The following is a 16,066-nucleotide window of genomic DNA, read 5'->3' on the forward strand; positions in this document are numbered from 1 at the left end:
TAAGCCACTATCCGCGCTAAGCCCTAGCTCTTTCCCTGTTTAGAGGTGAGTATATCAGACTGTAACCTGCTGCTAACCCCAGCTAGCACTGCTGGTGCAGCATTAGCATTAGCCGCTATCCCAGAGGTGAGTATTTCGGACATTTAAGACATTTTTTAAGAATTACAGTTTTGTTTACTTAGCTTATCCTAGCTTTACAGGTCTCGAGTATTTCGGACAAATAAGACATTTTTTTTTTTTAGAATTACAGTTTTGTTTACTTAGCTTAGCCTAGCTTTACAGGTCTCGCCACCCAGACCTGCTGAATTTAGAGAAAAAACATGGCAATTCCCCTGTTCCTACTACTAGTTACTAGTGTCGCATAAAATGCACCTTATAATCCACTGCACACTTTGCATAAAAATAGACCAGAAAATAGACACTCATTGATAGTGCGCCTTATAATCTGGTGCCCCTTATAGTGCAAAAAATACGGTACAATTAAAATGTTTCATGTGTTTGTTTCATTCTGTGTGAAAATGATTGAAAAGTGATTTGAATAATGTTTTAATACTTTTGTGTATGAGTTACCGGATTGTAGCAGTCGTTCCTGTGTAATAGCTCTGAGCTGAAGGATGCTCCTGGTTTAACGCTGGGTTTTACAGCAGTGTGTAAATTAAACGACTGTTCTCTGCTTTCAGAGCCGGAGAACCGGATCACTCGAGAGCTGAAGGATGTCACTGCAGAGGAAAAAGGTACTGTGAGTTTTGAGTGTGAAACAGCACAAGCAGCTGCCCGGGTCACCTGGCTGAAAGGTGTGAAGGAGATTAAAGCAGGAAGGAAGTATCAGATGAGTCAGAAGGGAACAGTCCTCGTTCTCACAGTGAAGGAGCTGGAGAAGGCTGATAGTGATTCGTACTCCTGCGACGTGGGAACCGCCAAGAGCACCGCAAACTTAACAGTGCAGGGTAAGAGTCTATAGGAGTATTATTATTATTATTTTAATCCTGTGTTTATTTACTTTACAGAATAAACAATTATCCACAACTAGTGATAGACGATATGGCCAAAATATATCTCTATATATTCCTTAATATTGGTCAATAAGAAATAATTTCGATATTGATATAAATACTTTGAAGGCCTCCGAAAAACTGCTAAAAATCCCTGTAATGGAAATCTCTACACTACTGTCTGAAAATTTAATTGAAGTCTTTGAAGCCTCCTCTCACAAAAAACTATAGAATACTTTAAACATACAGTATTGTGCAAAAGTTTTGGGCACCTGTGTGATTTTCAGTAAAGAAAAAGCTTCTTATCTGTGCAGTAAGTGTTTATTAGCTCATTAAAACACCAGCATCATATTAATCAATACCTGGATTGTTAAATTACTGGTAAATGTGGTAAATCAGGTGAGCTGCTGATGGAATTGAACATAATACACACATGCTGGCTGAGGAGCATCCAGGAGAAATCTGGAATCTCTACACCTTATTATTCAGCTCGGCTCACAGGATAAATCATACTTAATGGAGAACTGCTTGAATTTTTACACCAGAAGTAAAGCAGCATAAAGTTATCCAAAAGCAGTGTGTAAGACTGGTGGAGGAGAACATGATGCCAAGATGCATGAAAATAAACTGTGATTAAAAACCAGGATTATTCCACCAAATTTTGATTTCTGAACTCTTAGTCCCCATATACTAGAGCTGTATATAAACATATATATATATATATATATATATAATACTGAGTGTCATTCCAGTATTTTAGAAGATTTTTTGAAGTTGATCGACAGTCGTCTGAGTAGCACATAATTATGAAGTGGAACAAAAATGATGTTGGTTTTAAAATGTTTTATCAAATAAAAATCTCAAAAGGTGATGTGAAAAAGAACAAAAGAACTACAAGATTGCACATTTAAGCATTTTATCATGTTGTCTTGTACTTAAGGGTCACTGCTGGCTCAGACAGGGTTGTGTGTGGGTTTGATTCTCAGGTTTAGCAGGTTATTACTTTTGTGCTCTTGAGCGAGACCCCCTAACCCTCAGTGTTAACCAGGCACCGCAGCATCGAGCGCCCACCCCTCCGGGCTCGTGTGCTCACTGTACTGTACTGTACGTCAATAAGTGTGTGTTTACTGGTGTGTTTGTGTATTCGTGTGTGTTTTTGTGTCCTTCAGAGCTTCCTGCCAGTTTTAAAGTACAGCTGAAGAAGCAGGAGGTGATGGAGGGAGAAAAGCTCGTACTGCAGTGTGAGCTTTCAAAACCCGGACAGACAGTTCAGTGGAAGAAAGGAGCAGAAAGTCTGAAATCAGGAGGCAGATATGAAACGATTCAGAAGGGCAGCTCGTATCAGCTTCATATAAAAGACGTAGTTCCTGAAGACAGTGCAGAATACTCTTGTGAATGTGGAGAGCAGAGGACCACCGCCACTGTAGTCGTGAAGGGTATGAGCTTTACTTCTATTGCATCTGTTTCCTTTCAATTGTCTTCTATCTTGGGAATTGAATTCTGTTACTGATGGTTTGATTTCACTTGTTGTTTTCATCTTTTCATGCTGTTTGTTGTTTTCGTTGTTCTCTTTATAAAACAGGATTAATCATAGTGTAGCTACATCTGCTGCGGTTTCCTTAAATCAGTATTATTTGCAGCATTTTCTCTTTATAAAGCTGATTAAAGAGCTGATTTATGGAGTGTATTTATACAGTATTGTGTCTCTTTAGGACAACAGTGTGACTCTGTTTAATGTCTCTGTGATTCTGTCTGTCTGGATTCTGTGTGTTGGTTTATCTGTGTGATGGTTGATGTTTTCTCATGTTTTGGTCGCGGTGTGATCTTCCTTCTTTTGGTATCTTTTGGTTCGGGATGGTAATAATCTTTCCTCCACTTCTCCGCTTGTTGCTCCTCAGCGCTGCCGGTGAAATTCAGGCAGGAGCTGCAGAATCAGGAGAGCACTGAGGGCAGCAGTGTCTCTCTGAACTGTGAGCTCTCTAAATCTGGAGGTTCTGTGGAATGGAGGAGAGGAACTCTGCTGCTCCAGTCTGGACCAAAATACTCCATCAAGCAGAGCGGATCTTCTCTGGAGCTGAAGATCACCAACCTGAAGCCTGAAGATGCTGGAGAGTACACCTGCCTGTGTGGAGACCAGAAGACCACGGCACACTTAAAGATCAATGGTAGGAACTATTGGACTTTTTTATTGCTAGATGCTCTCTAAACTATAATCACCTGAGAAATGTCTTTGAGACTACTTTCCACCTGGTCTTTTTATTCATCCTAAGGCCGCCGTTTTAATCGATATGTATGATATATTAGCCAGATAACACTAATTACCACAGCTATGAACAAACGCTGTCTCTGCTGCTGCTGCTCCATGCTGTTTACACACTAAGAGCGCGGTCTGTGCAGCGTTCACTGCTCACACAGCCTTGTGACTCCATTCACTACAAGTATGTCTACGCTGCTGCACGTCCCATTAAAAAAACACTGTGTTTAAAAAGCTCAGCAGCATATTTTTTGTGCTCTGTGTCATATGCCAGGCGGCTCTGACCAATCAGAGGAGACTCTGATGTTCTTATTTTGATGGTTTATTATTGGTGTGTATTTTGGTGTGTTTAAGGTGAATACCTGTGTGAAACCAAACCAAGCAAAGGAAAAAACACTCTAAGTAAAGGAACTCACAGATCTTTACAGATCTCACAATGTTTCTGTTTCATTAACTGCTGTGTTTTTCTTAAGTCTACCTGTTTGTTATCTGTTACTTAGTACACCAGTGACGACTTTCTTCTTCAGGACATTCCATATGGTTGTAGTGGCAGCGGAAGTGGTAGTTTTGCTTGTGCTGCACACTAGATTCAGATTTCAGAGGGGTCTTGTCTTCAGTTTTGATACACTACCATGCTGTTTAGTCGTATCATGTGTATGGAAACAAAAAAGATAATATACTGCTATACCTTGTCTCCGATATTATACGATGGTACAGAATCACTCAGAAAACACCAAGAATATTGAGCTTGGGCACAGATTTAAGAGACCAAAATACTGTACTATTTCCTTTTTTAAACCTGATATGAATCTTTCTGTTGATGCATTGCTTATTTATTGTCTTCAGAGCTTCCTGCCAGTTTTAAAGTACAGCTGAAGAAGCAGGAGGTGATGGAGGGAGAAAAGCTCGTACTGCAGTGTGAGCTTTCAAAACCCGGACAGACAGTTCAGTGGAAGAAAGGAGCAGAAAGTCTGAAATCAGGAGGCAGATATGAAACGATTCAGAAGGGCAGCTCGTATCAGCTTCATATAAAAGACGTAGTTCCTGAAGACAGTGCAGAATATTCTTGTGAATGTGGAGAGCAGAGGACCACCGCCACTGTAGTCGTGAAGGGTATGAGCTTTACTTCTATTGCATCTGTTTCCTTTTATTAGTCTTCTATCTTGGGAATTGAATTCTGTTACTGATGGATTGATTTCACTTGTTGTTTTCATCTTTTCATGCTGTTTGTTGTTTTCGTTGTTCTCTTTATAAAACAGGATTAATCATAGTGTAGCTACATCTGCTGCGGTTTCCTTAAATCAGTATTATTTGCAGCATTTTCTCTTTATAAAGCTGATTAAAGAGCTGATTTATGGAGTGTATTTATACAGTATTGTGTCTCTTTAGGACAACAGTGTGACTCTGTTTAATGTCTCTGTGATTCTGTCTGTCCGGATTCTGTGTGTTGGTTTATCTGTGTGATGGTTGATGTTTTCTCATGTTTTGGTCGCGGTGTGATCTTCCTTCTTTTGGTATCTTTTGGTTCGGGATGGTAATAATCTTTCCTCCACTTCTCCGCTTGTTGCTCCTCAGCGCTGCCGGTGAAATTCAGGCAGGAGCTGCAGAATCAGGAGAGCACTGAGGGCAGCAGTGTCTCTCTGAACTGTGAGCTCTCTAAATCTGGAGGTTCTGTGGAATGGAGGAGAGGAACTCTGCTGCTCCAGTCTGGACCAAAATACTCCATCAAGCAGAGCGGATCTTCTCTGGAGCTGAAGATCACCAACCTGAAGCCTGAAGATGCTGGAGAGTACACCTGCCTGTGTGGAGACCAGAAGACCACGGCACACTTAAAGATCAATGGTAGGAACTATTGGACTTTTTTATTGCTAGATGCTCTCTAAACTATAATCACCTGAGAAATGTCTTTGAGACTACTTTCCACCACGGCGCACTTAAAGATCAATGGTAGGAAGTGGAATATAATTGTAGATTTTATTGATGCTCATAGTTTAAGGTTTGTATTGTTAAATGTCTCATTCCATCGTTTTTTTTTTTATTCATTTTAAAAGGTCTAGTTGTGTCTCTTGTGTGATTGAATGTTATGTGAGCTGGTTTTTGTGAGAAGGAAAAAAGTGCTCTGGTGATCCGGTATAGCACTGCTTTAGTCTAGTGGAGGAGTGGGCAGGGAAAATCAATAGGATTTTGACATATCGCCTCTGATAATATCAGTCTTTGCAATTTCATATGTTTCATACTTTAAATTACAACATGTGTAATAATGCCCTGCTAAGTGCAGTTCAGCCTATACTGACCTAGTCTTAGAGTCTCTGTTAAACACTAAATCCACCAGAGATCCTATTTAAACATATAGTTACACACAGAGGTGGATAGTCCAGATCCAAAAAGTAAAAATCCACCTTGCTCAGGTAGTTGGAACAAAACTAGTTACTTTTAACTAGTGTATACAGAACTGATCTTAACATCTAAACACCTACCTATCTCAATTGTACTTGGCTGGTGGTGTTTTTCCTCCATAGACTAATTCTAACCATTTGTTTCTTAGCTCTGAATTACTGGGTAAAGTATATAAACACTGATGTGTTATTTGCACAAATAACACAGGAATGAACTGCATGCTGTTCCTAGCGCTGTTATTTAGCTTCTATCTGATGAGACGGAGATGGCATTTCTTCCGGTTTGATATATACACAGTGCTTTTCCTGATCGACTCGAAGAGTTTCATCATGTGCAGCATCCTAATCAACTCTACTGTATGTGAGACCTGCTGTAATTCACATACAACTAGAAAAAGTGGATTTTAGCAGAAGGACAGCTTTAAAGGTTCAGTACATATAAATATATAGTGTAAATTCTCATAAACCCTCCTTGTTTTTGGGGTTTTTTTTGTTTGTTTTTTTTGTTTGTAGCCTTAATTGATGGCACAGGTTGAAGCAGAAGTAGTAGTCTGTTCTTGCTGGTGTTGCACGTGATCTTCTTGCAGTTTATTCTCACAGTTTAATTTAAGCTTTAAATTAAAATTATTCTATACCCGGTTTCTTCTATCTTCTATCTTCTATTTAAATCATCAGCTCTTCCAGCGCTCTTCATCCAGGAGCTGAAGAACCAGAAGGCGGTGGAGGGGGAAAGTGTCACCTGGTCCTGTGAGCTTTCTAAATCAAGCTCTGCTGTTCAGTGGCGTAAAGGGGAGGTGGAGCTCTGCTCTTGTGCCAAATATGAATTTAAGCAGGATGGGCATCACTTCCAGCTGATCATTCATAATCTCGAGCCTGAGGACTCTGGAGAATACACCTGTGACAGTGGAGACCGCCAGAGCACCGCACGCCTGGCAGTTCAGGGTAGGAGTACTGGAGTAAACCGTCGATTTCACGATTTCATCACAATCATGCTCATCTTCATCACCCTTCATCATCCTCCCTCATCATCCCTCATCTTCATCTTTTACAGCGAAGCCAGTTCTGTTCCGGACACCTTTAATCCTGCAGGAAGTGGAGCTCGGGGAGAATGCGGTGTTCCAGTGTGAGCTCTCTAAACCAGGAGCTCCGGTTATCTGGAGAAAAGAGAAGAAGATACTCCAGTCCAGCAGTAAATATGAGTTAAAGCAGGCTGGAGCCGCGGTGGAGCTCGTCATCTACCGGCTACAGGAAGCAGACTGTGGAGAGTATTCTTGTGACACTGGGCATGAGGTGACGTCCGCCCTGCTCTCTCTGAAGGGTAGGAACAGACGCCTTCAGCTTTTTCCTCTTTTAAAACGGTGTTCGTTTTGTGCCTGGTTGAGTATTTGAGCATGTTTTATTCGTTAGCTAATTAATCAGTTAATGTTGGTACTGGTTTGAGTCTTTGAGTAGGTGAATTTTGGAACAAGTAAAGCTTTCCTTGAATCTCTGAATTATCCACAGTGGAGCTTGTTCAGTGGCTGTACAAGAATTTTGTGTATTTCTGCAGAAATTTGACCTAAAAGTGACCTAAATCAGATTTTAACTGATCCTAAAGTAGATAAGGAGAACAAGTTTAGGCATATAAGACAAAAATCAGTCAATCAATCATCAATGTTGTCAGCAACACTAATAAAGAAATAGAGAACTTAAAAATGAAGTAGGTAAAATAACACTAAGATTATAAAAAAAATTAATGACGGAAAAATAATTAAAAAATTAAATAAATAAAAGGACAAAAAAGACTAAAATTAAATAGAAAATTTGATAAATCAAAAAGATTTATCTAGTAGTTTTTAGTGATTTCTGGTCAGCGCATGATAATAGAATGTGATAAAAATAATAAAAGTAGGTAAATTATTAATCAGAATGGTGGTGAGGAGTATTTGCTATGGACAGAGTTTAGGAGGGAGACAGCTCTGGGGAAAAAGCTGTTCCTCATTCTGCTCAGTCTTCCTGGTGCAAACTATGAGCTGTGCGGGAGGAGTCCTTGTGTCAGAAAACTACTCTGAGCAATGTTTTTTGAATTTTGATCAATTTTGATTATGTTTGGAGAAAACAGAAAAAAGTTTATCCTATATGTAAAACATGGTGGTGGTAGTACCTGCATCTAGGCTGTGACAGTTTGCCATTATTGATTGTACAATGAATTGTGTTTTAGAGTGGTTTTAGGTCATATTTATTCAGAAATACACAAACTTCAAAGGTTTTACAAACAGTTTTCAAGCAGCTCTAACAGTTTATCAGAAAGTATGAAAGCTAACGTTGATAATTTATGTTAAATAGAGCCTGACGTAACGGTAGAAGCTGGACTGAAGAGCTTCATTGTGGATGAAGGAGAAGATGTGATCTTTGAGTGCGTTGTCTCTCATGAAAATGCCAAGAATGTTAAGTGGATGCTTCAGGACGTTCCTCTCCAGAACAACCAGATGAATGAAATCCGAGCGGAGGGCAGAAAACACACACTTACTTTAAGAAACGTCACGCAGAAAGACTCGGGCACCGTGACGTTCCACGTGGGACCTCACACCTCCATTGCTTGTCTCACGGTGAAAGGTAAAGTCGGATTCTGAAGATTCTACTTTCTTAATTACAGTCTCATCGATTTCTCTTTTATAGATTCAGCTCTTTTACAGATACGGCGAAGGGACAAAATAAGAATGATTATAGACGTCAAAGACTGTTAATTGTTCCTCTGCAGGTTTTACTGCATCAGAACTTGTCACTTGTAAAAATAAGACTTCTTATATCTGTCTTATTGTGCTAAGCTTTAGATTTATATTTTTTCCCATATTTTTCCCAATTTATCTGACCATTTCACCAGTTCAGCTGCTACTCAGCTGTATATCCCTATATCTCAAGGAGGGTGAAGAAGACTAGCACATGCCTCCTCCGACACGTGTCAGACTCCGCCTCTTTTTGAACCTTTCTGATACAGCAGTTCTAATACATCAGCTCACAAACGCAGCCTTGTGCTGATCCACATCACCCTAGGAGTGATGAGGAGGGGAAAGAGAGAGCGCCATCTACTGTACTGTACCCACCCAGAGAGAGCAAGAGAGAGCCAACTGTGCTCTCTCGGGGCTCCGGCAGCATAATGGCAAGCTGCATGACCAAGATTTGAACCAGCGAACTACCTGATCATATTGGCAGTGCTTTTTTTAGACCACTGGACCACTCGGGGCCTCTTACAAAGGGTGGATATATATTTATATATGAATATTTATTTATATATTCTGTATTTGTGTTGTTCAGCTCAATGCTGTTGTGTGCTTTCCTTGTTAGTAAATACCGACTTGGAACCAGCATTAGTCGCTAACTGCAGCGCTAGCGGGACGTTAATGCTGCCTAATAGCGCTAGACTGAGGAACCCTGAGTGTTCCGGTAAGCCAGGTTGATATTAGCTAGCGTTTTGTCCCACATAGCTTGTTTTAACCGGGTAAACAAGCAGAATAAAGTTCGATACACTCACCTCTGAAGGGCGAAAGAGCTAGCGTGTAGTTCTGCGGTTAGTGGCTAGTGCTAATACTGCTGCTCCAGCCTTAGTGCTGGAGAAACTTCACTAAAAACAGGAGCACCGGATTATGCACCGGATTAAGCACTGATGATTTTTATTGTAAATTAAAGGATTTTAAGTGCACCTTATAGCGTGAAAAATACAGTTTAGGTAATAGGTGACTAATCCAAGTATATATTGATCTTTTTATGATAATATCTGACAATATCCATCATAAATATATGACTTACAGTGTGGTAAACGTCTGTTTTCATGTGATGTCATGTCTACCTGTCTCCCAAAACCTGTTTAAATGTGGAAATGCCTCATGTAATATTTTCTTCAGCAGCATCCATCACTTCTAAATTCGAGTTTTTAATACTAATACTAGAAATTCCTGTTTGTTAACCCTGTTCTTGTCTCTCTGTGCCTCACTAGCAGCTCCTGTGGCTTCCTTTACCAAAGAGTTGCAGAGCCAGGAGGCTACAGAGGGAGACAGCGCCACACTGAGCTGTGAAACTTCAGTCCCTGAAGCTCCAGTGATCTGGAGGAAGGATAAGAAAGTTCTGTCTGATGGTGAAAAGTATTCTCTTCAGAGGAACGGTGCAATCCAAACACTCACTGTTCACAAGCTATCAGTGGAAGATGCTGGAGAATATATATGTGAACTTGGAGAGAAGCAGAGCAAAGCCAGTTTGGTGGTGAAAGGTAATTATTTAAAGTATTTACAGTACTCTTCTTTTAATTCTTCAGTTCTTTAGTTTTTCTTATTTTTCCTTAAAAACTCACAACTCACTCTTATCATTCTGAATATTCACATAAGAACAGGTACAGTATATAACATCACTTCTTCTTTTTTAAATCTCATCTATATCTGTATCTTATTCTTTATATTACTACATTTTTCCATGTTACGCAAACTTATTGTACATTTTATAGACATGTTATAAGTATTTATAATACTTATAATTTAATATGTATTACTCATTCTCTGTTGCTAATCTTCATAGTAAAACAGAACAGGATATTAGGGTATGAAAATACAAGTTTTCCAGAAATAATTGCTATAAACAGTTTTATTTTCAATTAACAAAATATGCCACTATGATATGCTATGAATTAAAGCATAATAATGCAGTTATATACTGGGGGTGTGATGAGACGAAATAATATAATAATTTAATTTAATTTAATAATTAATTAATAATAAATTTATTTAAAAGTTGAAATATATGATTGAAAATATTTGCTTTGACTGAAACTTACAAAATTCTAAACTGCAGGTGAATGTATAATATAAATATGTTGTTCTGGTCTTGTAATGGATGTGAATCAAAGAGAATTTTTTTCTCTTATTATGAATATATATATATATATGATTTATCGTATACAGTATGATACAAAACAGTATGCAGTAAAATACTGCAGCCAGTTTTACCATAAACCTCCATAAACCCAACAACCCTTCTCTTTTGTATAATTTCATGGCGTATTATAATAATCCCCCTAATGAGGGTTCGGTATTTAACTGGCAACCCCATTTGAGGGTTATTTACAGACCTGGCAATCCTCGTGATCCATCATGAGATCTAGTCACACCCCTAAGTTACACACTTTTAAAGAGCAGTGAACTTTAAAATTAAACTAATATTTACAAATATTCAGACATTGGAATTAGAATAATAAGGAAAAGGTTAAATATCCTACATACATTAGAGATACTATATATATACGGTAACCAAAAATAAGTAGTTCCTCTCTACTAACACTGTAGGTGGAAAATTTATTACTCATTTCTTGTTCACTCATTTTTTTTGTATATATAAACACATTTTTTTTCTTATTCACTGGAAGAGTTGGCTTTATTGCCCTCTTATCTCTTTATGTAGAGCGAGTGAGAATTACGAGAGAGCTTAAGGACGTAACGGTGGCGTCTGGTGAGGATGCTGTGTTCCAGTGCGAGGTCTCCCAGACCGCAGTATCTAACGCTGAGTGGTGGCTAGGCTCCAATCACCTGCAGAACAATGACTTAAATCAGATGAGCTGCCGAGGGAGGGAGCACAGCCTAGTTCTGAGAATGGTGACTCCTGATGATTCAGGAGATGTAGCGTTTGTGGTGGGCAGTGAGAAGAGCGTAGCCTGCCTGGTGGTTCAGGAGAAACCCAAAGGTAACGGAGGTTCATCAGATTCCCACTGTTATCAGCTCTAATCAGCTCTTATCAGCCTTCATTATTTCATCACTGGCTCTCTGAGACATTAATCTCACAATCTGATTCATTCTGCATTATCTTTGTGTGTTTTATCTCATGCTTTGGCCGTCCTTTGATTTGGGTCCAAAATGTTGAGATATGAGTAAAGTGTGAGTAAAAGTTATCAGTAACTTTACAATATACGGGTACATTAACATAGACTCAATAAACATTACAGACTGTAAAATGTAAAAAGAAAAATTAAAAAGCTGATTAATAAAGGATGATCAAAGCTTAAAAAAAAATCATTACATTAATATATTAATAAATAATACATTATACATTGGCTGCTTGGTGATTGACTTGATTACTACTCAAATACTTATATACTGCCAATATACTAAAACAGTATACTCAAAATTGCTCCAAGAAGGAAGTTTGTAGACAGGCATTGCCCTGTTGAAATAGTGAACAATATCTTTTTCTATCTTTTAATATTTTAAATTGGTTAGCTGTACCAGTGCTCTAACCACCGCATGAGCATTTTATTTGCATGAACTGATGTATGGTATGTACCCTGATTGTAAAGAACTGGATGATTTAGATTTAGGTTTAGGCTACCGTATTTTTCGCACTATAAGGCGAACCAAATTATAAGGGGCACTATTAATAAACATCGATTATCTGGTCTATTTTAATACATAAGACGCACCAGATTCGACACTAGTAAGGAACAGGGGTGTCACCATGTTTTCCTTCTAATTCAGCAGGACATGTAAAGCTAAGCTAAGTTAAGTAAACAAAACTGTAATTCTTAAAAAATACTTTCTTTTAAAGTTAAATGAGTGCTTGATGTTAATCTACACAGTTTTCTCTGAAAACCGTTTATTTGGGTGAGTATAGCACTTCCTTTTTTATATAGTAAGCTTAGATTTACAGATTTCCACTATGGATAGCCACAGTTAGCGCTAGTAAATGCCAGGGTGATATTAGCTAGTAGTTTGTCTTAAGTAACCTTTTTACTGTTTTAACACGGTAAACACACAGACGACAGTCTGATATAGTACTCACCTCTGAAAGCTGAAAAATCTTAAGCTTAGCGAGGTTAGTGGGTAATGATAATGCTGCTCCAGCAGTGCTAGCCAGGGTTATGAGCAGGCTTCAGGCCGATAACACTCACCTCTGAAAGGCGAAAGAGCTAGTGCTTAGCGCCGTGGTTAACGGTTAATGCTAATGCTGCTGCTCCAGCCTTAGTGCTTGAGAAACTTTACTAAAACTCACCCTTAAAACTCCTTCAGTAGAGTGGCTCTTTACTGCTCCTTAATACCTGACTGGTAGAATTCATACATAAGGAGCACCGGATTATAAGCAGCTCTGATGGTTTTTGGGGAAAATTAAAGGATTTTAAGTGCAGCTTATAGTGCGAAAAACACGGCATATGTTGGATTGATGATGATGCAGCACTTAGTTGTGGGTTTCTCCTGTCTGTAGTCCTGTTCTTAGAGAAACCTCTGGACAGAATTGCCAAAGAGGGAGAGACAGTCACACTGTCCTGCATGACCTCCGACCCCGAGGCTTCTGTCTCCTGGTACAGGAATGAGTTGTTGATTAAGGCAGGAGACAGACATCTCCTCTACAAGGATAGAGCCGTCCACCAGCTGCGTATCCTTAGAGTGAGAGAATCGGATGCAGGGGTGTATACCTGCAAATCTGGAGACGTACAGAGCAGCGCCACTCTTACTGTAAGAGGTAAACTCAGCTGCTTTCGGTTCCAGTTTCAGCTCCAGTAAAACTGATTCATATTCTTTTCCCTCTTTTTTTCCATCTGCTTATCTGAAATAAAAAAGGATTCATTCTGTTCATGGTTTGGTTTTAACCAAAGAGGATTGTCCTAACATACTTTTAATATTATATTCACACTGATGGGCATACATTCTCAATAGATGGTGTGTGAACACTTTGTAGTTTTATACATTTCTGCATTACTTTGACCTGAAATAGGATCTTAATCTACTTAAACTAGCCCTTAAAATCATCTTTAAAAAAATCTATGCACTCAGAAATAGGTAAAAAAAAATAATAGATTCATTATTTAGTTAAGTAAACAAAACTGTATTTCCTAGAAAATACTTCCTTTTAAAGTCATATCTTTTAAAGATTTCTCTCTTGAAAACTATTTATTTGGGTGAGTAAAGTGCTTCCGTTTATTTGCAGTTAGGCTTAGGCTAGCCACGGTTAGCGCTAGTAAATGACGCCCGACAGCGCTACACTGAGAAACCCTGAGTGTTGCGGTAAGCCAGGGCGCTATTTGCTAACGGTTCGTCCTACGTAGCTTGTTTTAACTTATTATGTATCACTTATTTTGTAAGTAATAAATAAATGTTTAAACATTTAGGGCCCTATTTTAGCTATTTTATAGGCAAGCCACCAAACATTGCCATGTGCAGCTTGATTTTAGGGTATGTCAGTGTCAGGGCGTGTCTTTGCTATCATAACGACGGGAAAAGTACACCTTGCACGGCTCGAAAGGAAGTGTGCAAAAGGCATGTACTAATTCTTAATCTTAATTAATCATGGGTGGGTATAATTTTGGGTGTAAAGTGAAATAAACCAGTCAGGGCCAGGTGCACTCTGATTTTGGAGGATTGCTATTTTAACGGCGGAGCTAAACTGACCTGCTTGTTCACACTGTGAAGGTGAATGATATAGGCAATATATATTAAGCTAAATGGAGCTGTAGAGGTTCCTATTTTCTAGTTTCTGGTAACCACAAGGTGTAAGAACCTGATACAGATATAGTATATATTTTTAGTTTTTTTGTGCTTCTTATGAAGAAAATGGTGATAAAACATTGAAACTACACATTAAACTATGCTAATATAGTCATGTATAGTCAATCGTCATTTTAAATAAGCAGGGAAAATACTCAAATTTGTGTTTTTTTAGTGTTCCTTTAAAAATAGCATTTTTTGGTACCACTTTAAAATAAGGCTCCTTTATATAGGGTTTATAAATAGTTCATAACAGAGTTGTAAATACTTTAAAAAACATTAATAAGCACTTAATAAACACATAAATAGAATTAACAGCAGTAAAACTAACATTTTAAACATATCTAATAATAATAAATAATATAGAATGCCAGTTTAGTAAATAAAAAAAACATATATATATATATATAAATAAGTATAGCATATAAAGTTATTAACAGATATGTAACATAATGCTGACTGATGGAAAAGACAAAGTAAGAATAGTATTTAGTAAAATCTGCGGTTTAACAGTATAAATGAATGTGGAATCACATTATCACTATTTGATACATTCTTATTCATGTGATATAACTGTTTGTTAATGGTTTATAACCTTTTATTTTCACTTGATCTTAAATGCATTAGTGTTCTTTTTGCACTTTTTGCACTTTTTGGTATCCAGCCATTAAAAAAGGCCTGTATGTGCTTGATTGTAGCCTTGTTACAGTGACTTCTTTATGACTTCTTATAACATATATATATATTTTCTGTAACATTACTAACTCTCTTTTTATCTTCTTCTTTTTCTTCTTGGGTGAACACTTCTTCAGAGAGTAACGGGGGAAAGCTGAATTCTCTCTTTTTCTCTTTTTTTACCATCTGCCTACAAACCACAGTGGATTGTTTGAGGCCAGGATCTTCAGAAATTATTGAAAGATCTCTTTTAGCCTGAAAAACATTTATATCTTTATGATATTCTTCCTGAGGTCTTTGGGAATCGCTTTGATGAAATTGCATGGTGCACTTTTATAGATTTGTGTGTTAAAGACCAGATTTAATGTAGTGAATAATGATTTTTTTTATTCTTGAATAAAAAAAAAAAACTGTGCATGATTAAGTGTTTTTAGAAACTGAATCAAGATCTGATCACATTTCAGGTCAAATTTTATTGCAAAAGTACAAAGAACACTGTACGGGTTCACACTCTTTGCAGTAGCAGAGCATAACATGTCTTACATTCTTGAAAATCACTGGTGATCTTAATTCTTAATTCTTCTTCTTGCACTGATCGTCAGGACTGCCCGCGTTCTTCTGCAAAGAGCTACAGAACCAGGACGCTGTTGAAGGAGATACGATTACTTTGCGCTGTGAACTTTCTAAACCAATCCCCAGCGTGGAATGGCGTAAGGGAGGCATTGTGCTGCAACACGGCAAAAAATTCGAGCTGAAGAGAGACGGATGTGTTCAGGAGCTCCACATCCACGACCTGGAACCAGCGGACAGCGGCTACTACACCTGTGATGCTGGAGACCAGTTAACAACCGCTTCAGTTTCAGTTCAAGGTAATAATGATGCTTTTATATACGAGTTGTCTGTTGAGTTTGTCTTTGTTGTCTTTGTTGAATGGTCATATATGGATATAGCATTATAATAGACTAAAAGAGTTATTTAAACAGGAGATTTTTTTTTTTTTCGTTTTTTGTATCTACAAAGCTACATTATAAAAAAAAAACTAGAAAGGGAAAGTTTGTGAACAAACTTTAAGTTGGCTTGGAAAAGTGCGCTAATAACATTGAAAAGTTAAAATGGTTGCTAAGCTGTTTCTGTCTGAAGAGTGTGAAGAGTGGTTGCTATGCTGTTATCTTTTGTTTAAATGCTAAAATCCAAAATTTTGTGAATAATGTGAATAATGCTGCATATTATAGCAAAAGTGTTAAAGTGTCCAAA

At 38.1% G+C, this 16,066-nt stretch overlaps 1 protein-coding gene across 50 annotated transcripts in view; it reads left to right on the forward strand.

The window, feature by feature from the left end:
* The window catches only part of obscnb (obscurin, cytoskeletal calmodulin and titin-interacting RhoGEF b), an 86,294-nt gene that overhangs the window by 40,035 nt on the left and 30,193 nt on the right, over positions 1-16,066 (forward strand). For 40 of the 50 annotated variants that reach the window (XM_049480823.1, XM_049480814.1, XM_049480812.1 and 37 more), the window contains 12 exons: positions 681-947; positions 2,162-2,428; positions 2,891-3,157; positions 4,093-4,359; positions 4,822-5,088; positions 6,318-6,584; positions 6,694-6,960; positions 7,968-8,237; positions 9,616-9,885; positions 11,067-11,345; positions 12,858-13,115; positions 15,415-15,681. In XM_049480823.1, coding sequence (XP_049336780.1) covers positions 681-947; positions 2,162-2,428; positions 2,891-3,157; positions 4,093-4,359; positions 4,822-5,088; positions 6,318-6,584; positions 6,694-6,960; positions 7,968-8,237; positions 9,616-9,885; positions 11,067-11,345; positions 12,858-13,115; positions 15,415-15,681 — 3,213 coding nt within the window. The remainder of the gene's footprint in view (positions 1-680; positions 948-2,161; positions 2,429-2,890; positions 3,158-4,092; positions 4,360-4,821; positions 5,089-6,317; positions 6,585-6,693; positions 6,961-7,967; positions 8,238-9,615; positions 9,886-11,066; positions 11,346-12,857; positions 13,116-15,414; positions 15,682-16,066) is intronic. The other 10 variants (XM_049480776.1, XM_049480790.1, XM_049480789.1 and 7 more) reach the window with 10 other exon arrangements.

Source organism: Astyanax mexicanus, chromosome 6, assembly GCF_023375975.1.
Source record: "Astyanax mexicanus isolate ESR-SI-001 chromosome 6, AstMex3_surface, whole genome shotgun sequence".
Classification (NCBI taxonomy): domain Eukaryota; kingdom Metazoa; phylum Chordata; class Actinopteri; order Characiformes; family Acestrorhamphidae; genus Astyanax; species Astyanax mexicanus.